The sequence below is a fragment of the Strix uralensis genome, chromosome 7, assembly GCF_047716275.1.
Source record: "Strix uralensis isolate ZFMK-TIS-50842 chromosome 7, bStrUra1, whole genome shotgun sequence".
In the NCBI taxonomy this organism is placed as follows: Eukaryota; Metazoa; Chordata; class Aves; order Strigiformes; family Strigidae; genus Strix; species Strix uralensis.
In genome coordinates, this window is record NC_133978.1 from 35,070,585 (window position 1) to 35,094,133 (window position 23,549).

At 41.0% G+C, this 23,549-nt stretch overlaps 1 protein-coding gene across 1 annotated transcript in view; it reads left to right on the forward strand.

Moving 5' to 3' along the window:
- The first annotated feature begins 11,204 nt into the window (after positions 1–11,204).
- SLC18A2 (solute carrier family 18 member A2) overlaps positions 11,205–23,549 on the forward strand; it is a 29,647-nt gene continuing 17,302 nt past the window's right edge. Inside the window, exons 1-5 of the mRNA XM_074875383.1 lie at positions 11,205–11,277; positions 11,417–11,566; positions 13,316–13,667; positions 21,299–21,357; positions 23,332–23,415. Coding sequence (XP_074731484.1) covers positions 11,446–11,566; positions 13,316–13,667; positions 21,299–21,357; positions 23,332–23,415 — 616 coding nt within the window. The 5' untranslated portion in view covers positions 11,205–11,277; positions 11,417–11,445. The remainder of the gene's footprint in view (positions 11,278–11,416; positions 11,567–13,315; positions 13,668–21,298; positions 21,358–23,331; positions 23,416–23,549) is intronic.

Consider the following 23,549-nt stretch of genomic DNA (forward strand, 5'->3'; position numbering starts at 1 on the left):
CTGATACCACCTACTTCACACCTATGTACCCCCCCTTTCCTACATGCAAGACAGAAGTAGTCAAGATTTCTTGCCATTATACCCGTTAATTACTAGTTTGTTAACCCTCTGACACCCTGCTAACTTCACTCCTCTATTATGTATCAATATTTGAATACAGTGACAAAAAAGAAAAGCATATAAGAAAGTCCAAGTGTAAGAAAGCATTTTATTGCACTGCTTTCCCTGGAGGATCCATGGAAATCCTCTAGTCCATGTGCCTCATCTTAGGACTCCTGTGGCCCTGAGAAGCTTTCACTGACAGCAAATCTAACAGCCCAGGAAAGACTGGGTCCTTAAAAGAGGAATGTCACATGAAAATGCAGCAAGCTCGCCAACAGCCAGAACCTTCTTCACTGCTTGGAGCCTTCTGGCTCGTATTTGCTTCCTCTCTAACTGAATGCATTTAACATAGCTTCTGCTCAGTCAGATTCAGCGTTCATTAATACTTTTGCTCTTTGTATCCCTGTGCAGAATATCAATAAAGACATCAGGGAAAGCTCGGTCAAATATGCTGCGCAACATAAAAGTGCAGTTGCAATGCATATATTATGCAATGTTTAACATCTCTTTGTCAAGCAGGGTTGAAAATAAACCTACAGAGCACACTTTATATATATAATGTATCCACACATACATATACATATGTTTATAAATAAATGTGACATTACATGCCCGTGCTTGTGGACCCCTGCACGTACTATGCATAATTACCTATCACATTAAGACTGCACAAGGCTTACAAAAGCTCAAAACACTGTCAGAAAATAGAAAGTAGCACAGCCAATTTTGATGGCTTCCAACATGAAATTGTAACCTTTGTTTTCTAGTTATGTTAGCACAAGCCAGACATCATGCACATGGGCAAACCCTGCTATAGCTAATGGAAATATATCCATTAGCAGCACCAATTTATTCCCATTTCATTTTTTTTTTGTTGTATAAAGCAAAATAAAATATGAAGCAAAGCTGGCATTATGCTAAGGGAAATGTAATTTTGAATCTGAATGCATGGAATCAGTTTTGGGCACTGATCAGGAACGAATCATTTGTTCAGTGTTTTGGGGGGTCATTAGCCTGTAAGATAGCGCAGTGCAATCCAGCACAGTCTCTTTACCAGTGATGATTCTTGTAGAGAGTGGAGCTAATTAGCCCCTCTGAAATTTCTCCTCTACCCCTTGTGGATTTCCTTCTGCAAAAACCTCAAAAAGTCAATATAAAAATCCCTCTTAATGCTTTTCGTCTCCAGTTCACTATTTTTCAGTGTAGGACCAGGAGGAGTATCACAGTCTTGAAGATTATTCACAGCTTGTAAACACATGCGCTATTCTGATCTTTAGTATTGCTGTCATTAACAAGAAGAAAAGTAAAGGGTTTGTCCTCCTTTGATTTTCTATTGCTAAAGTCAGCGCTGAAAAAATGCTGTGTAAGAACCCCAGTGTTTTCACCTTCAGATCCAGGCTGTAAGCACTACCAAGCACATGAACTCTAGTGATGAAAACACTGTGGATTTCAGTGGATCTTCAGGGAAACCAGCAACTCTACTTACAGAAGAGCTAATGGTTGTACACCAGAGTCCTATTTTCTGCTGTCTCCTTCACTTACCGCTTTTTCCTTTCGCCCATTCACCTCCTATCCTGCCCTGGCTGCAATGTCCATCGTTTACTTCTGCTACCTCAGAGGCTCACTGTGAACAACCATTATGAAGATACCCTCCGTCAACTGCAGCCCAGACATGCTGTCTCAGGATCAAGTCTTATACCCAAGTTATAAACTCAGACTCTCACAATGATTTTCTTAGCAGACTGACAACATGTTTTCTCTTCAGCTGAGCAGTGCCATCAAGCAGCTGCAAAAAATTACAGGCTGTGAAATCTCTCTGTATTGTTCCCTCTGCTAGTGGTAAGGATATGTTGGAGCTGAGTTCCCTTCCAAATGTGTAAACTGTGCTCCCCAGGAATACTCTAGCTAACTCTGCTTTAACCAGCCACTGTTGGATTATTTCTAGGCATTAAAAAGATTTTCTTCAAACAAACACATTTAGGATTTTCTAATAGCAATTTAAACCTAATCTGAGAATGTCTGGAAGTGGAAAATGACTTCTACATGCTGAGGATAGTGTTCCATTACCAGTAATTTATTGTCTTTAAGAGCATCACTGGAACATTTATTGACACAACAAAACACAGACATTTCTGGTTTATTGTAAAATCTCATTGCGCTCAGCCATTTGTGACTAAGCACAGCAGTGCAATTTATATTCCCAGGCAGGGCTTCCTATTTTTCCAAGTGTGTTTAGACTCATATGAAGATTGTATAATCCAAGGGACAAAAAAACCTCCTGTTGAAAACAAATGCAAAACCACAAGCACTCTTGGTGGAAGGAAATCAAATAAGATTTTTTAAAAGTAATTTGGCTGAAGAAATTTACTATAGCATTTCCAATAGCATATGCAGATATCTAAGAGATTATGACAGATTTGATGAAGCAAAGGATTTCAGTCATTCTAGATCATCAGTCATGTTTCTCTGTGTTAAGAATTATAATGCAACAAGCTCAAGTAAGATATAAACTTAATTTGTGTCTATTTACTTGACTTCAGAACAGATATTCCAGAGAATATCATTTATATTAAAAGGTTACACAAAGAGCACTCTTTAGAGAGCAATTTCATTTATTTTTTTAATACTTAAACACTTACTATTGCTAGTACGTTTTAGGATCCAGCCCTGCAAACTCATATCTTGATGTCAGAGATTATACGTGTGAGTAATTGTTAGGGCTTCAAAGTATTAGAGTAGAAATCTTCCTTGAATTTCCTCCATTAGCAGTGGGTGAGGGAGTAAGTCCATAAATGGTTTTAAGCTACTTTAGATGCCCTACAACAGCCAAGGTTTTGTTCCCAGTGTCTAAGGAGATCCTGAGTGAATCACACATGTTGCTGAGAGGCAGAGCTCATGCACCCCACATTTCACTGGTATTTCACTGCAATATTCAGAAAAACTCAGAATCAAATTTTGCAAGAAATCAGAGCTGCTCAATGTCAATTTTTAACCTTCAGATCTTTCAGAGACAGTTGTGTGTTTTTATTTCTTGGTACCTTTGACCAATCTATCCTTCAACCTGACCTCTATCACCTTTCAAAAGGGAAACCCATTGACTCCGTAGGTTTGTCTGGCTCCTACTTGCAGAGTTGCACCTCCCTTGTTTTTTTCTGATGTTCACTAGAAATTTTTTGTTGTGTTTGCGGCCAGATAGTTTTAAATAAAAGAAAACAAGCTGGTTATTTGATGACATCCTTCATGGAAGACTTTCAAACACAATTTATATAACTTAACTCAAAAGGCTGTGTGTGGCTACCGCAGATTAGGCAATGGGCATTACACACGTTATACTGAGGCAACAAGTGATTATGTCATGGTTTTGTGACTTGTCCCAACCATATAGGTTAGTGTAGAGAGAGGGAGTTGCAGAGGGCAAGTCAGACTGCAGCAAGGGCAGCTGCCCTCTGAAAGCGCCCATCACCCTTCCCTGAGCTCTCAGGAGCCCACAAGGGAAAGAGGTAGGTGGCACAAACTTCTCCTCTTCTTCTGCCATCTCACCTTTCCCATATGACCAGGATATTTTATTTAAGGCCTTGTCCTGCAAAACTATAGGGATTCCCTCCAGATCAGGCAGTTAATATTTCCTACTGACTGCATTTATATATAGCATATTACATACAGGTCTGAAAAGATTTTATTTATGCCAGCAGTATAAATAAGGCCACACAGAAGCTTTTCATCTCCCAGCTCATCTAGTATCTTTGTTCCTGCGTTATGGCTGTTTGTTTTCTCGCAAGCTCTGAACGTTTCTTTGTGCTCTTATCCTGTAATTATTTCATTAGGATCCATAAGGCTGTTGCATCAGCACAGCACATTCAGCCCAGGTGTTGCTAAAATTATAATCTATGGGAAGCAATCACAGTATTCAGCAGCCTGCAGGTCACACCTGCTCTGTGTGGTTGGGTTGGTTTTCATTATAAATTTTCCACAGGGTTTAATCTAGAATAATATATTTTGATGTAGGTCTGGCATACAATTCAAGGATTTTAGAGTGGATTCATTTTCCACAATGCATGGGATTTGCTCTTAAAGGTTTATGTAGTAGGCCAACTTTTTGGAGATACTTCCACTAATGATGATTGTGTATTTGGGGGATTATACTATAATATCATAATTCTTAAACATGGCAAACAAAACTTTGTTTTATTTTATTGGCACTCAACTTGTCCTTTAGAAAGACAAAGTTACAGCTTGGTTTAACCTTTTTACACAAGCAGAAGCCAGCTGCACTAAAACTGTTAAAGAACAAGGAATGACTCCACAAGAAGTCCCAGGCACTCCATTGATCAGTGAGGCAGCCCTGGCTGACTGCTGTGCCTTTGTGATGTGGTGTGGCATCAGGTGCCAACATCACCCACCCACCACATGGGAACTGGAGGTCCCTTTACAACAGCGTACAGATATGGCTGAGCCAGCCAGCAGGTCCTGAAACATTTCATCTTAGTCATGCTGGAGGATTTTTCAGTGAACAGTCTGTCAGGTAAAAAGCAAGCATGAGAATCCCAGACATGAGAACCCCAAGAACCACCTGGCCAAGAGTTTCTCTAAGACAGGACCCCTGGTATGGCTTTCAGGGTCCTGCCACACACTGCTTTACCATGATAGTCCAGCAATGGAACTGAAAAGCAGTCAAGAGGTAGAAGTGCTTCTTCATATGTTTAACCCATCTTTCTGTCTTTGTTTGCACATCTTTCTTTGTGCTAAATGAAGGTTTACAAGGTCTATGGGAGGTATGGAGCCTTGTATGGAAACTTCTGGGAGTTTCAAAGGTGTGCAGAAAGAGGAGAGCCCTGGCCATCAGCTACTTCCTTCTACTGGAGGCAAACATTTCACATAACCCCCATCACTAACTCTTGAGTTATGTCTTGAATGTGTAGAGATACTTGGGATGAGTTCAAGCAGGAAATTCCCTACAACTGATTCAAGACCTGGCAAAAGTATTTCCCTGCCCAGCGGTCCTGCTTTATATATTTCCACCTCTGCAATTCCGCTTCATGAACTTTTGGCTTTGTGACTGTCGCTCTCTTTGAGTATTTCCTTTCTTCTACCACCACCATAGCTGATGGTTACTGCATGTCATACTTCCAACTTGCTTTACCTCACTTTTGGGGTCCCTGTTGCTCAGGAGACCCCTGCATTCATGCACTCAGCCTTGGCCAGTTCTGCAAAACTAACCAGTGCTAATGCAGGCAATGAGTTATATGCCAGCAGAAAGAAGAGGTTGAATCCACTTTCTGATGTAGAGCTGTGTTGTGGCAAAGGGCTTACAATGTGTGTAAAAGCTGGTTAATCTTTTAACCAGTTGACAAATGTTAAAGGTGAACTACTACTTAAACCAAATTGACCTTAAAGCTTCCTGTACACTCTGAGTTACTGCACAGGCTGATGCCTGGGCTAAAAAAGCAGGAAGGTATTTGCCTCTGAAGCCCAGCCACTGAGGGAAAAGCTATTGCTTCCTTTCTCCACAACCTGCTCGCCCTCTGTTTTCCTTCAGATTTCCCAAGGCATGTGGCTTGTGCACCATTACCTGAGTAACTGATGCACGGTGGCATCTTACATGCACACATATATAAGCAGGCACACACACACGCGCACAACCATTTATGTGCATACATCTGTGTGTGTGTAAATATAAACACATACTACATTGTTATTACTAACCCTGTTTCTTAACATATAGAGTTCACAGTTTGTGCCTGGAGGAGACTGTGTTTCCTTGCAAAGCCACCTAAAAGGCACCAGTTTCAAAAGACATGTAAGCGGTCAATATAAACACAATTTACATGCAATGACTGAATTCCTCTAAGCTCCAGGGATAGGAAAGATTTTTTTGTCAGATGCCTTTTAGTTTCAGACAGATTTCTGAAGAAAATAATTAGGTTTGTAAAACTGAGGCCAGCATGTCTTTCCATTGATCACGAAGCTAACAGTGGGTTGCCCTCAGGGTTGTGTTCACTGCAAACAGAATACCAGCTTGGAGAGAACAGATAAAACAAGGTGTTATTTAGCCTAGTTATTTTCCAGCTTTTAAGGTGCTTGGCAGACCCTCTTTTCTTGTCAGAGCAATGAAACATGTCAGAGCTAGACCTCACCATCACTAGCCTGTGGTCAGCAATACCAGAGTGGTTAGACAAAGCCTGCGACAGAAAATGGTAAAAATAGCTTCCCTGGCCATCTTGCAGCACGATGGCTCCCCTGACAGATCCCGAGGACAGTCATGTTAAATCCTCAGCATCACACAGGTCTTGCTAGTGTTTGCTCTCAGGAAGGAAAAATATTCTGGGTGCAAAAAGCCAGCAGAGAAACAATGATGTTTTGAGGTGTGGGACCAAAGGGGACTGCCCTTCCCTCCTCTTGTGTCACAGACAGGCACCAGTAACACAGCACTGGAAGAACCCCTTCCCCTGCTCCAGAATAGCTGAATGTTTTTTCTAATGTGAATAGAAAAATAGTTTAAAAAGTGAATTTTAGAGGAGGGTTGTTGTGCTGTAGAATAAAATTTCCGGGTTCTGAAACACTCTGAAAATTTCAAACCCTCATTGAAACTCTTATAATATTGTTTCCCAACCATATCAGCTTTTGGTTGGTTTGGGTTTTTTTCAGTGTGAATGGTAGGGAGAAAACCTGAAGGGACTGTACCTCATACTTCTGCTGCTACTTTGGGTCAAGACTATGTGTGAACAATATTTTAGAGTAAGTGATCTAATTTGAAAAACTTTACTTTTTAACAGGTTAAATTATTTGCTACATAGAGATAGCCTATGCCATCATGTATTGTGGTCCAGGACTCTCCCCATGACACATCTATATGTCTTCTGACGTCTATCACTTCCCATAAACATCACAAAAAGAATTACCTATTTATCTTCATCTCTCCTTCTTCTCCTCTTCCACTACACCCTTCCTAAAACATGTCTGCACTTCCTGACACAGTTTCTTGGTGCATGGGGAAATGGCTGCCCTATGTTCCTACATTAAAATTAACATTGTTGTTTCTGAGCAAAGGGGCAAGTGATGTTTTATTTCTTTTCAGCAGAGACACGAGCTGCATAATATCTCTTCTTCCCCCACACACCCTTTCTCCACCCTGAGCCTTTCTAGCTTTAAAGATGAACACCTCATAGTCTCAGACCTGGGTATCACACACACAGTTGTTCAGCTAAATAAATGTTTATCATTATAGATTAACTGATAAGTGACCCTCTTAAAAGTCAGGTTTCTGCTTTTTTTTCTCTCTCTTCTGAACATTGCATGCCACAGTGAACAATCATATATATAAATATACACATTCATACATACACTTTCTGTAGGCTATATGTCAGAAAATTAAAATACAACACATATCCTCAATGCCTGGAGAAGAGGAGATGCATTATTCAGTGGAACTAACTACCACACAGTCTTACTACAGAGTAATTAGTATCATGACTGTTGGGCAAAAAGAAAAAAAATCTTGAAAGAGCTACAAAGGTTGAAAAAGCTGACTAAGTATATTACTTCTTATTAGTAAAACATAAGCTGCCAGGTATGTCTTCCAACTTAAATTGCAAGAATTATTTATAGCAGGAATTTTCCCCAATAGCAATAACTGCAAATGATTAATTCATACTGAAATCTAAGATAATTATGAATTATTGCAAATTAAACTCCAAGCTCTAAAAATAAATGTAAATCTTAAAAAGAGACAGCTTTAAAAGGGATTACTTTTACCAAAGAAGCCAGCAAGGTAGTGCATTTCTCAGCCTGGATGGTGAGAACCAGAGGTGATTTTTTTCTAAATTTCAGCATTTAAGGAACCTGTAGGCAAACCAGCAAATGTCACTTCTCCCCGGTGCTCGTAATGACATTGTGCTGCTTCCCATGACAGCATCCAGGGCATCTTGCCATAGAGTAATCTTCAGCTGAGGTCAAAATTTTGACTGCTAACAAGTACTATTCTCTAACATTGTTTCCAGACTGGTGATCATCTGCAGTATCATTGCCTGTGTGTTTATGGCTTTTATTTGTCTGCATAGCTCACTTGGCTACACAGGCTCTATGGCACCACAGAGGTGACTCAGGAGAGTCCACCATTCGGTCCACCAAAGACTGAGAGTCAGATACCACATTAAAATATTTTTTTTCACCCCCAGCTTTATGATGCTCCATGCCTTTATGTCTACATCCTAATGGTTTAGGGGTGTTTCACTCACAGGGGAGTATTTATAAGTCCTTAAAATGTTGATTCCTAAATAAATATATGCTTTTGGAACTAATTTCAGAGTTTATAATTATTTCTTATTAAAAGTTAATACGTGACAATATTATTAAATCTGGGTATAATAAGCGTGTGTATGCTTTAAAGGATAGTCAAAGCAAATAGAAGGAATAGACTTAACAAAAGAGATGAAGCTGACCAGCATTTTTCAAAATATAAAATTTAGCTCAGCTGTTCCGCTGAAAGCTCAAATAACAACTGGAAAAAATCCCACAGATTTTTTCCCTCCTTTTTGACCAATCTTAATTAGCAATTATAGGAAAACCAAATCATCAACAGCTTCCCAAAAGTAATTGCTGGTTGGGCTGTGGTCCTACCCTTTTGCTGCTTGTTCTTCAGTAGACACAAATATCACTGATTAAAGAAAAATAAATATTAATGAAGGAACCATTATATGCCTGAACACAGTTTACACCTGCAAAGCAGCAAACCTAGCAGGTTTCTGACCTGCTCACTTCCTAGAGGTAACCACAATTTCATCAGCTAGATTAGTAAAGCACTAGTATCCGTGCATGAGTAGGCATCTTTTCATGCAAATAAATGTATTCAAATGCTTTTATGCTTATCCATGCTAATAGTGCAGGCATGATTTTGCATATATATTTTAGCATTATTTATCAAACAATCAACTGGCTGAAGGCAAGAGAAACTTGGACAGTAGAAAAGAGGAGTGATGTAAAGTCCAGCGAACAGAGTGGCCAGATGCTGTCAGTGTGAGTGTCAGCACCGCAGGGATAGATGGATGAAGAGGAGAAATACTCTACAAGAAAGGGCTGGGAGGGGAGGCAGGGGGAAGGGGAGGTTCACCTTGTCACATAGATGATACAGAGAGAGAAGCAAGTTGTTTCTACAATCATATGCTTCATCAGAAATGGCTGGAAATGCATCTTATTTCTCTCCACATCTGTTTTCTGATGGGTGACAGAAACAGCAGCACTGCTGTCAGTTAACTCTCCTGTGAACTGCTGGGAATACAAAATACCCAAACCCATATTTCTTTCTCTGATAGAATATTGCTATTGACATTTCACTGACATGCATCCCCTAGTAATGCTGTTTCTACTGTTAACCAGAGCCAGTGTTCCTCTTCTCCTACTGTACTCCACACAGGTTCTCAATTAAACAACGTAATTTGTTGTCTAAGTGCCTTCAGGATCTGATACTTGGGAGATGAAACATTTCTCCCCAGTCCAGTCCAGTAGATCATACTTTTTTATTTCCTCTGAGTACAGAAGCAAAAGCTCTGTTTTGGAAATTCAACTTCAAACACGAATGTGCCCAAATCCTGAAGTTCCTGGTGAAAAAAGTTTGGAAAGACAAAACATTTATAAGCCATCATCCGAGAGTCAATATCTTATTAACAGCCTTGGGTGATATTTGTCATGTACCAGCGTAATAGGTCCTATATAAAAATAATACATAATAGACATGTCAAATAAAATCAAAGCTACCTGCATGCAAACAAAAGAGGGATGTGTTGTCACAATATACTCTCCACTTTTCATTATTTTTAGAAAATCTGTGTATAGTCAATAACACACTGTATGAAAATTTACTGCCATTCCCAAGGCCCGTTAAACTTCATCCAGAGATAGATTCAGGCCTAAGAGAGCAATTTAGACCATAAACATTTATCTTCTACTGTTACTCACACTGGAAAAACTCCACAGTGTAAATGTCTTTTGTTATTCCTGAAACTGGGTGTTTACAGCATGAAATGACTGCTGCCACAGAAGGGCCAGCGTAAGTTTGAGCACTGCTCCCTAAGACTGCATCAGTAACAGGATGCTTATGCATCCTTCCTACTGCATCAGTAACGAAATCCTGTCACATTGGAAATGGACACCACCACACTGGTTAACATACACAGCAGGCAATGTAGTTAAAGAAACAAATGAGTTGAATACAGATGATGCCATCAGCTTCAGTTTGACGTTTGGTTCTGGGATGATTAACCTCATTAAGAGCCTTCCCTCAGGGTCAGTGGGCTTTACCAGAAGTGAAGCCCAGTGGAGACAGCGGAGCAAAGAACAGTTCATGAAGTTCAGCACTGGGTGACTAAAAGAAAGTGGTGTATTATGCGATATGAAAGACAATGTTTTACAAAAACACAAATCTTTTTCAAAACATGTTTCTTGATCGGTTCAACACGGTTAATCTCTCTTTTTTTTAAGATAGATTGAGAAGAAAAGCAATTCCTAACGATGACGGCCGAATGTCACAGGCTGGGTACACCGCTTAGAATTCTGTGCAGAGCAGAGAAGAAAAATGAGCAATTTAAATGCCAAAAGGCGCAAATCCCTGATTTTAGGAGAAGAATCAATCCGTGGCACTGTTTTCGATGCGGCCCGCCAACAGGGCACGCTGCTGGTGTGTTTAAGCGTTAGAGCAGGGACTTTTTTTTCCCCTTTGTATCTGTTTCGGCACACCTTAGTGGGTACACAGAGGTTTTGAGGTGGCCCAGAGATGCAGGCAGGCAGGCGGGGCAGGCAGGAGGGCAGGCAGGCGGGCAGGCAGGAGGGCAGGCAGGAGGGCAGGAGGGCAGGCAGGAGGGCAGGCAGGCAGGCGGGCAGGCAGGCAGGCGGGCAGGCAGGCAGGCAGCCCTACCCGGCACGCCCGCTGCTTGCCCCGGAGCATCACTGCCCGGGGCGGGGGGGAGAGGAGGGGAGTCCCCCCCCTGCGCCGTTTCCAGCACTCCCAGGGCTCACACGGGTACCAGAGGTGCCGCCTCCGCCTCCTCCTCCTCCTCCTCCTCCTCCTCCTCCTCCTCCTCCTCCTCCTCCTCCTCCCCGCTCCTGCCCTGCCGGCTCGTAGCGGGCGGCTGGACGGGGACCGGCGCCGGGAGCTGGGAGCCGGGCCGGGCCGTCGGGGACCGGGTGCGGCGCGGCCGGGGAGGGGGGAGGGCGGTGAACGCGGAGCGAGACTGGGGGGCTGCGGGGCCGGGGGGCTCCGTGACACCGCGGAGCTGCCCCCCGGGCTCCCCGTCTCGTCCCCTAATGGCCTTTGTCTCGGCAGCGAGGGGCAGCGGCGCAGGGACGGGGACCATGGCTTGGGGCGAGCTCAGCCTCCTCCGCTGGCTCCGGGAGGGCCGGCAGTCCAGGAAACTCATCCTGCTGATCGTGTTCATCGCCTTGCTCCTGGACAACATGCTGCTGACGGTAGTCGGTAGGTAGAATGGTTTATGGGTTTGTGGTTTTGTTTTGTTTTCTTTTTTTTTCCTTCCCGATTTATGCCAGAAATAATCTCCAGTGACAGATGTACTCCCTGAACGCACGATTAATGCTCTCAAACCAAACATTTTCAAGCACTGATTTTTTCTGAAACACGAGTGATATTCTAGGTGTTGCAAACACACTGCCATACGCATCGAAGTCTCGCTTTATTTCTGTGTTAATTGCAGGATAAGGAATGGTATAGAAAGGTCTTCATAATTCTTTTTTTTCTACTAAACGCCACTAATACTTCACAGAACAACAGATAACAGTATTTTTAGCTCATCATCGTTTTTTCTCCTGTGGTCATGCAACTGAAAGAACAGGCTAGATAACATTGGAGATGCCTGTTTCCTTGTGATAGTTCGTCATTCCCCCACATTGGTCTTAAAATGATAGGTTAATAAGAAAACTATCTAACTGGGGTTTAAGAAAAACACTTCTATGAGTTGGTTTAATAAAATAATCCAAGTTTTGATCAAAGACAAAGATGCAACTTTTACTGGCTTCAGTGGCATAATGTCAAGAGCTAGGAATCTACTCAAATGCTGGAACATTTTTCACTGGTAGTTTTCAATGTTTATATGAATTTAAAGAAAAGGGTTCAGAGAAACGAGTGGTTCATGGGTGCACACACACACACACACAAATGCACATGCTTCTCTCGGAAGTGAACCAGGCAGTGCCGAGCTGCTCTCGGACAATGCTGCAGTGTCAGCCTCTGAATTAGACTCCTGAATTTCTTGGGGCACTTCAGCTTAAAAGGTGATGCCACAATGTGGACCTTAGCAAATAACATATTTTTAGCAAGTCGATTTTGCATTTTTTTTTTCATGAATATACTTTCTTAATAAAGTTATTAACATTTAATTACTTATTCAGTAATACCTATGCTAGAAGCTCTAGAAATTATTATAGTTTGCAGACTTATTGAAAGAGTGGGCTTTTTCAGGGTGAGATGCAAGACAAGGAGGGGTGATACTATCACTAGTGTTAAATTGAATGAACCTGACATCTGTTTTTACAAATTCTGAAATGCTAATTTCTGAGATACATATTAATGCAATTAAATTGCATCTAAGATCCTAAGACATAAAGAAGGTCCCTATTGGATGTTCTTTTCAGTGTAAATTTTTAAAAAAGAATGAGATGTGCAAACATCAACACATTAGTTCTGATTACTTAATATGGGAGTGTTACTTTTTTTCCTTCTTATGGCTGTTACTTATCAATATTTTTGTGTTTTCTTTTAGAAATGTGGATTTTTACATTTTTTATATTTTGGTTTAATAATAGTTTCAATGTTTTTCTCATTTTTCATGTTTTCATAATCTAATAAATGGATTTGTGCAGTTGTGTGCAACAAAGACTCTTCAGACATGGGTTTTGACACTTCTTATATTTTGCTTTCTGAATGACATCTGTATAGAAAATCTTATATTTATGAAAACTGGCAAAAAATAAAGACTAATGTAAAGAACTTTTTGTTTTAAACTGCACTTCTGAGTTATGGGTGTGTTTTTTCCCATGAGCAAACTTCTATTTCAGTTCTGTGTTTCCGCCATTCAAAGTCCTTACTAATGTGCTCTGTGGGAAAGCCTTTTATTTCCTCATCAGTGGCAAAGCAAACAGGAAAATTTGGTGATTCCATTTACAAATAACCTGATAATAAGATGCCAATATATTCTATTTGTTTTTCCAGTGCCAATAATTCCCAGTTACCTTTACAGCATCAAACATGAGAAAAATGCCACAGAAATCCAGACTACTAAGCCTAATGTAGTCTCAACAACGATGGACAATTTTCAGAGCATCTTCTCCTACTATGACAACTCAACAATGGTTACTGGAAATGAATCTGATAAGACACGACCCAGAGAGTTGCATCATACTCAGACAGAACAAATGGTAGTAAATGTGACTCCTTCCCCATCTGACTGCCCTAAGGAAGATAAGGACCTGCTGAATGAAAATGTTCAAGTCGGTCTCTTGTTTGCTTCAAAAGCAACAGTGCAGCTAATCACTAACCCCTTCATAGGGCCGCTGACAAACAGGTATGTTATTTCTGCTACGTTACTCAGGATTTTATATTGATGTGTTACTCCAGACTAGTATTTCAAAAGAAGTATCTTCAATGCTATTGTGGTTCTGGTTTACTGGCCACACTTTATCTGGAGGAATATTTTAGTGAAATATGCTTGGTGAACACTTCTAAACACCTGCATCCTTTCCGAAATAAATCGGTAAGCTGCACATGAGCCATCGGAGACGTTCGGTATTGTACACTTTTCCTCCAGCTCCTGAGACCTCAGGGTTTTAAGAAACTTTTGCTGAAATGGTGTTGAAACGTCTTCAATATAGTTATATGGGACCAAAAGGCAGTAGAACACAGTATTTACGAAACACTGTGAATTGATGATATATCTGTTACACCTGCATTAGGCAAACGTGATACTGAAACTGTAGTCAGGGTTCAGATCCCTCCCTTGCTCTCACGGAGAGACACAGCTCTTGGTGCGATTTGGTATTGAATGATACGGAGTCGTATGAGGTAGGAATCGGTGGGAAATTCATGTGGACTTCAGTGAAAAATGAGTAAGTGTCAAATTTTGCTGATGCCATGTTTGTCACTGAGTTCAGTGGATCACAGATTTCCATCAGTACACGATCTAGCCTGGCCTTCAAATTGTTCTCTCCAAATTCTTGCATATATATGATGCCTTGAATGAAATATGTTTAAATGGTACTTTATAGAAAATCTATTTGAGCCAGGATCAAGTGTATAAGCACCAATACCAATGACTTACAATGCCCCCCCAACCCAAGCACTAATGACAGTTTACATGGAGATTAAGAAGTATTTATAATATCATTTAAATTTTTGATGTTAATAATTTATTTTATTGTAGCATTTTGTGTAACTGTTCACCACAGAAGCAGCTGCAGTCCTCCTAAACAAACTATGAGATCAATCTCTGCAGGAAATAAACTCCAAATTGTATTTATTCGGGTCACTAATTTTCATGTTTCTTATTTAAGCTGTTCTTATAAAGAAGAATTTTTCCTTTCAGAAAATAATATGCAGCAGAAATTTGTCCTTGTAAAACACTTCTGTTAAGCAGTCAATGCCTATCATATGTGACAATACCCAGAAAAACCAACAAACTTTAATGCTAGATATTTCAGGTTTTGAAGCCCAAACTACCTCTCTTAGGTTTTACAGCTTACATACATAGTTTGAGTGTTTAATTTCAGTCTGATAGAAGAGTATCCCAACTGAGGGCTAAATGGTGGTTTGACTCATAGTGCTGTGAGTTCAAAACCTGTATTCGCTCTGTGGAACTGATCTAAACACAAAGGATTTAAATGAGATAGACAGTTTCATTTCTCTGTCATTTCACCTCATCTCCTACAGCATACCACCTACACAGATATAAGTATGCCGTTGCAAAATTACTTTTCCACAAATATTGCTGCAAGTTGAAGAGGAAAACAGATTTTTGGTTACCTGGATTTTCTGTGTTGTTCTGTGAGGATATGATAGCTCATCCACAGGCAAAGTAACATAACATCAAATATTTTCATAATAGTTCATTAGGTATTCTTCAGATTTTCCTAAATGTCTAAATTATTGCCCTATTGATAATTAGCTTTCTCCGTTAGTATCATCATTTCCACAACCTGCCAAACCAGGAGAACGGCAGTAATACACTCCATGTTGTCAATGACTTATTCAATAGTGCAGTTACATCACACTGTAGGTATGATCTCCGCTCTTTGGTAGACATCTACCTAAGTAACAGGGTGCGTGTCCCTGCCGGTGCCTCTCGGTGTGCCTGCGCATCCCAGGGCCAGAGCCCGGTGCTGCCTGTGCCAAGGCAGGGGGTAACCCCTCTCCCCTGGAGCCGACTGCCAGGACACACGTGATACATCCTTAAGTTTGGCAGTGGGGCAACAGATGTTATTGTGGCGTCTCCCTTTGCTGCTAGGAGCAGGGTTGGCAACACACCAGTGTGAACATTAGTGCTGTGAGCTGAAATTTCCTCCTGGAAACATCCTACAGGTTTTTGAACGGGGCTGAGTGTGTGACTGCAATCGCAGGGGCTGGTTTGCAAGCTCAGATGCCCAACAAGTGCAAGAAGAAAAATCAAGGAACACATCATCCTGGTGTCCTGTGAGACAGACTCTTCTCTCATATCACAGAATTGAGTGTCTTAGTGGCAAAGTGGCCCTAAATTAGATTTAAGGATTACTGGTTTTCTTTCATGCATTATTTGTATCTTGGTACCAGTATCTGCCTTTCTTCTGAGAAATGTTTAGCGGGAAATATCAGTTAACACATTTATCAATTAACTGCAGTAGTCATTGGCAATCCCACCCCCCAGAAGTTGACATTTCCTAATAACAATGTATATGATCAGTTAAAAAGCAGTGTGAAAATTGTGATTATTGTAAATGAAACAGAAGATATCTGAGTTGTCATTATAAAGACTTCCTTACCACTGATAAGCTGTTTAGTGATAATTGTTACTGCCGTTAGTACTTTTGCAAAATTTCAGCAAAATATCACACCTTAAGGAGAATTGGTTGCTTAGTTCAAGATTAGTGCTCACAGTTTGTTAGGATGCCCAGGAAGCTCCTTTTTCAAATAAGTTGCACACCGTGTTCATGGTTTTTATTTTTCAGTCAAATATAGTTGTTCAGGAGTGGTTTAAATTGTTAATCAAGTATGGGGTTACTGGCTTTCAGTAGGCACTGGCTTTGAGTGCTTGAGTTTGTACAGGATGCAGCAGAATGTTCTATTCATATGAGTCTGTGCCACTAATTATTTTAGGTTTTCTTTTCTGGAAGTTTTGTAGGCAGTTTTTCCCTTTTTCTGTAGCTACTGGAGGTGTAGATTTTTAAAAATAAATTTCAAAATTGGTTTCATTCAAGAAGTAAGTTCTGCTAAAAATATTTCTTATTTAAAGCCCAGCTCTTTCCATGGCATACCAGACAAAACACACACCTGGCTTAGTGAACTGATTTGCAATTCATGAAACAACACAATTTACCCTTGGTCTAACAAAGTCCTAGTGAAGGAAATGCTAGGTGATGGCTTTGCCATAGGATGTCAACACCACAGTTCCCACCATGGCACGGTTTCAGGTCAGAGTTGATAGTGAAATTGTTAAGAAACTATACAAACAGCACAGCACTTGATACAGGGCACTTTATGAGGAGGATGCACTGGCAAGGGGAGATTTAAGGCTCTGCCTAATCCTTTCCAGTGAAGAGTGGGCAAAGGCTGCTGTGTCCTCTATAACTAACTGATTTGCTCCATTATGTTTTTCAAACTCTTACCAAGCTCTGTGAATGAGGCTGTGAGCCCAGCTGTGCTAGCCCCACAGTCCACTAGAGCCAGTGAATGTCTCTCCTGCCACATCTCTCTCGCCCTTTTTTATCAGTCTGAAAAAATACGTAAACCTTGTGCTTATCCATATTGGCCTAAAAAATCTAAAAATGAACAGATATTTTTGTCACCATTTTTACACCAGCCTGACTACAGCTTTGAACTTCTTTGCGTGAGAGAGAGTGGCTAGGACCATGATATGTTCATGACCAAGGTGCATGCAAAGAATGAGGCAGAGAAATAAATAGCGTTTGTAACTACTTAGTTACAGTTCAGTTCCTGTGTAAGCTTTCCTCTCAGGTTTTGGCAGGTGATTGAAATGGCCAGTTCTGCAGATTGGACAAAGCCCCTCTGCCTACCCTGTGCTACAGTAAGGAGCATGGAGTTGGAGAGTGCATGGCCCACACTCCCTGTCCCTGCTGACCCTGCACGTTCTTCCTGACCTTCACACACGTTCAGTGGTTCATCGGTTCATAACCTCGAGGAAAATATTCTTCTTGCCATACATCGTCCCCACTCTTCACAGGCAGTGAGGAAGAAAGCCAGACTGCCAGCCAGGCCAGACTTAACAAGGGGTGCTCACAATGGGACCGGTGTAGCTGCATAACAACAAGGTTGGAATCAGTGGATTTGCAGCACTGTAATGGATGGATAATTAGGCTCTAATCATCCACAGCTGCTAACCTGGTCAGTGTAACCTTTCTTTTACTGCTGCACAGGACCCATCCCTTGGTTGTCTTATTGTAGGGTAACCTTGTTAATGGGTATAATCCACTTCCAAACAGTCCTGCAATCTGGGGCCAGCGTGGGACTGAAACAGAGAAATTTAGGCATTCTCCATCAGTGGAAGCCTTTCCTCTCCCTCCTTCAACTAATGACTCCAGCTTTTTCAGAGATGAGGAATACTTCTAGGAAGCACTTTTAGCTGCAGGTAGCCTTGGTGAAACATGCTGGACTGTGCTTCAGATTCTCTTGGAGGGTTTTGAAAGGAGTGCCTAAGGAAATTACATACTTGAGCGTGGTGACAAGAAAAAAGGAGAGAACACAGGCTCTAATATTCTTTTGTGTTACATGCATGCAGAGGAACAAAATGTAGAGATAACTGTGATGGAGTATGTCATGTCATGGCCAAGTAGAAAATGCATATTCACAGGTTTCATGTGGCAAGAACATGAATGGCCCAGGACCACAGGACAGATTCACTCAATAGTTGACTGTTACAAGTAGTGCCTCTCCTTTTGTGGTTATTTATGTCATATAGTGTAATTGTTCAGCAAAAACTCTGTGCTCTCTAATATCTGTTGGACAAATCAGGGAATGCAGCTGCAGATTAGATGTTTGTGGTAGCACAACTGCCAACTAATTAGTGCTGCTATTTCAGGAAGAGGCAGGGTTTGCTAAGAGGCAGGGTTTGCTAAGATTATGCAGAAAAGGACAATCTGCATATGTAACTAAATGTCATCTGGATGTGGGTAAGACTTTCCCCTGAGCAAGAGCAGCCACAGCTTCTAGAGGTTCAGCAGTCTCATTCAGGGACCAGATTCAGCACACCAAAATCGTGCGTGTCCAAATTGTGGGTGAAGCTCCTGGCAATTTTTAGCTTTTCAGAGGATTAAAATAACTTGTTTAATTCAGCACAAGTATATGTCCCGTGCTGACCTGTATACCTTTGCATCAGCTTGTATGATGGATCACTAGCAATGCAGACTTGGGCTGAAATGTGCCCACAGAGTCTAGTTCTGAAATGATTCATTTCTGTCAGGAGGAAAAGGTATGTGTTAGACCTTGGTATGTGTGGTAAAGCATCATGGTCTGCTAGGTAGAAAGAGGACTGAGTTCTGCTCCAGTTCTGCCCTCATCACCCTCTGCTATGTGTCACTTCACACCTTGCTCTGACCCTGTTTGTCAAAGATAAAGGAAGAATAATATCTGTGACCACAAAATTTAGAACAATGCTTGAACAGTATTTCACTGAGCATTAGAAGTGACTTCCAAAATACTTCTTTTCTTACAGCCTTCAACCACCAGCAACTTTCCAAGTGTAGGAAGCCTATGGGAAGAATTGAAATCTGCTTTAGCTTGATAGAGTATCATTTAGAACTAGTACAATAGCCCTTCTCTTTGTTTAACTCATTAATGTTTATGGAAGATCTCACAGCTCATGTCTCTGATCTAGTGATGGGAACGTGAATGTGGGAACCAATTTGGGTAGCATTTGTCTTCATGCAAATAACTGAACTTTGATTCAGTGTGCTTGTAGCAGAAGCAAATTGCTGTTTCAGGGCCCCTGTGTCAAGTCTAACTGCTTGATTTCTGCACTGAAATCAGACTTCTCCCTCACAGTGTCCATCCATACCTCTGGGATGGCCTTGACAGACACAACCCTACTTTCTTTGCAATGGAAGAAGGCATGAGGACATTCAACTTTTGCTTTTATACCACAGAAAATGATGACATCACTCACCAACAGCAGTAGCCATACCTGCAGGGGTTTTTTTTCATCTGTACTTCTATCAGTGCTTTCTTTAATTGAAAAATTTAAATCGAAGCAATTATGGTCAAACCCTCTGTGGCCTGTTCTGCCTGAGCCCACTGGGAAGGGAAGTGCCCACTTCAGCTCTGAGGCAGGCAAGAAGTTGGTAACAGGTAATTTTTTATTTCCTCATGTACATAGGAACATCAGTGGAGATTATCATCCCATTGTATAGTACCTACTATACATACAGCAAGAGAAGGGACAGGCTTAGAAAAATCGTCCACTTTAAGTAAAGCAGACAAAAAAAGGTAGCATTATTCTCTTGCAGGCCAGGTATCAAGTTGCTGAAAGATTAAAATGATTGTCATAAGGCCACAGAGGAAGTCTGTGATAGTGCCAGGGATTTAATGTGCTGTGGAGATACCAGTCCAGTTAAGTACCACACAAGTAACTAGTTTCTGCTGGATATTTGTAACACCCACTTACAAATTTCAACTAGAAGAATCTGTGCACTACATTTTTGTCAGATTTTAATGTAGTGATGATATTTAAGGCAAAATCATTCTTCGTTAGAGATTTCTGTGGCGTGTAGAAATGTGCGTGCTAGATTTCTTTCATTCACAGAACTCAAATGTTACAGTGAGACATATAATGAAGATTGAGCCCTGCACTTGAGAGAGTTTTCCATTATCCAGGGTCCTTAACTGCATAAAAATTATATTAACAAAAAAACAAAGCTCAGAATAATTATTTTGGTTTACCTATGTCGTGACTGCCATTATTGAAAATTAAAATGGCCATTATAGACTCTTCCATGATTTGATTGACCTACTTCAGCCAATACTGCCAATATAAATGCCCAATACTGTCAAATCATCGGAAGCGGAAGTCAATCAGTACTCCTTTGGAAAGAATCATCCATTGTTGAAGAATTTGGCCATTAAATAATGTCTTTTTGCAAATACATTTGAGATGCACAATCCTACAAAAAAATAAGCTGTGAATAAAGTGTTCTGAATAGAATATACAGACTCTTCACAGCTACCTGGGTAGTGTTTTGGTTCTAAGGTAAAAAAGTAGTATATTGTGAATTTTTTGTTGAAATTTCCATTTTAGCTGCTCAGAAAATGTATTTGCTTTCCAGACAGAAAAATTCTTTATTTACTGGAAACTTGAAAATACTTATAGCAACCAGGCATTCCTACAGGATGTTTAGAGTCCTAATGAAGAAGTGGGCTGGTGAAGAAAGCTTTGATCAGCTCCACTTTTACTCCTAAACCCATGGAAAGCAAAAATATTCTCAGGCTCTTTGGGACTTTTCCCAGTGCTCCTGGCTGAGACAGAACTCCCAACAAAGCTGATGACAAATTTTTCCTGTAAAAAAGCCATTGGTTTGACCGTGTCTCATTATAGTCATTGTCTCATGAGGATGGAAACAGATGAGCATTGAAACACTACTGGGATATTTCAAACTTCATCATGCTCAGACAAATCTTCCCTTCTCGTATCCTTGGCAACCCCATGGAGGCCCAGAGGGGCTTTATTGAGAACAATTATGGTGGAACAAGAACAGGGCAATCAGATTCTAATGAGAGAAGGATTTCTTCCAGGGATTTCAGATACGAAGTCTGCTGTGCCAGATGAGAAGGCATTTCTAACATGGACAAATTTGATCATGTGGTCCACAGTAAATAGTTCAAAGCCTACCAAGGAGCTACAGGTTGGGTTTTTGCAGTGTGTGCATTCATGTGATTAAGTCTAACTCAAAATGTCTGTGAGACAATCACAGAAATGTGAATGTTGATTTTGTTTTCCAGAATAGGCTACCAGATTCCACTGTTTGCTGGCTTCTGCATCATGTTTGTGTCAACAATCAGTAAGTGCCCACATCTTATTTGGTCTGGCCCAGATGAAACTTTTAAATAAATGATCTATAATAATTATCAGTAGGAATTCTTCTTCTTGATGTAGATGGACTGATTTCCAAGGAGAAATTAAGGGTGGCTGCTCCATATGGATGGTGGTGCTGATGAGATTTGACAAGTGTGCTCTTATGAACATGCTCTAAGGAATTCACCACCTTCCATCCCACCTCGGCTGGTCTCTTCCTTAGCTGAACCTTTCTCTGAGGTTTTTGTAATCTGAAGCAGTGCTTGGACAGTTTTAAGCTGATAACCGTGGGAGTGCTGTTAGCCATGAGAGGGCTGTTTTGCAGGGTCCTTAACAACTAGCTATTGTAGGGGCTTATCAGAAAGATCCTGAGGCTGCAGTGGCTTACGGGTAGAATATGAGTCAACAGTGTTATAGCGTTGCTAAACATCACTGTAGGATGTGCAAACAGGAGCATAGCCGGCAAGTCAGCTGAGATCATTTGTCTGCTCTAAATAACACTGATAAGGCCTCAGCTGGTGTTTTATGTTCAGTTTTGGCATGGCACTTAGAGTAGTAGCCCAGATGGAAAGAGTACAGAGAAGAACATCAAAGATCCTTAGAAGCCTGTGAAGAACGATTAAGGAACCAGGTTTGCTTTGAAAGGCAGATGTAAGACATATCAGAATCTATGACAAAAAGGAAAGGAGCAAACAGTTTTCCATGTCCACTGTACATAAAGAATAACAAGCTTAAAACTGTGTCAAAGAAAATTTATGTTTAATACTAGGAAAATATTTCTAACTGCAAAGGGACTGAAGTGCTGGAGAAGACTACCTGATCTTAAGAGTCTCTGACAACTCTGGATTTTAGGAACATGTTGGACAAATTTTGATTGGGCTAAAGATAAGAGTAATAAGCCTAATTTATGACAAAGGGGAGTACTGTTGATTTGCAGGCATACTTTCTTCCTTTATTTTTCTTGATTTTTCTGTGTCTGCATGGGTAGGGATTTTTGGAAGACCCAGTGAAAAGCCCAAGAGGCACAATGCTGCAGGGTGGGTGGGAGAAGGGCATGTGCATCTTGTTTAGTTGGTGTGTAACAGCTTCCCCCAGCTATAACCTCTGGCAAAATTCCTTAGGTAACCAACATATAGGGGCTGAAAAAGGTTTTTAAAAACTCACTGGAGATTTAATGACACTGACCATGACACAGGCTCCAGAGATGTGCTTGGGTTTCTAGGACATTACTTTTCAGTGTCATGGATGGGGAATTCAGTGGGACTGATGAGTGCAGCATCTGGGGGCTCTGCCCCAAAAAGCAGAGCAGAGTCTGGGGTAAAATCTCTTGGGGAGAGATAGACAGGCACCTCCGCAGGTGCAGTTTCTCTGGTGGTCTGCTGTTGGGAGGATCAGGAACATGCTGTAGCTCTTGAATGAATGGAAGTGGCTTCCCTGCACCTTTAGCCAGCCGTGCTCCACAGCATCTATTGCAGAGCTGGCAACACCAGGGTAAAACCTCTCTCCACCCATTTACTTATTGGAGGAAACATCAGTGTGTGCATGCACGTGGGTGAGTGTGTGTTAAATCCTGCTTTCCCTGAATGCCTGGAGCTTCAGACTAGGCAGCCTTAAATGAAGCAGTATGGGGAGGCAAGGCTGGAAAGAAAGGTCTTGTTACTCCTCCTGTGTGCAGGTGAATCAGAGCAGGATGTAATCAAATCCTAACTAATTAGTTAAAACTGCTTGTGTGCTTGCATTCTGTGTTACCAGGAGGCTTAGACACCTGAGAGCAATTCAACACTGACACATCTAAATGCAATAAGAGAAAATAATGCAGTTAGCATCGAAAGTGGCACAAGTCACTGTAAACACTTGACTAAATTGTATGAAGTTTTTGTGATAGTTTCACAAAATCTAACTTTTTAACCTAGTTAGAATTAACCTAATTTAAAAGATTTACCTCTGTTTTTTTCTGTAGTGTTTGCCTTCTCTGGAAGCTACACATTACTGTTTATTGCCAGGTCCCTTCAAGGAGTGGGTTCCTCTTGTTCTTCAGTGGCAGGTAAGAGAAGAGTTGATAGAATGAAATGCAGATCACCAATTCTGCCATTTTTAATCATTTTCTGAATATTATTTTGTCTGCAGTTTCAGTAATTAGTACAAAAATATTCAATTAAATCAATTTCATGTTTTTTC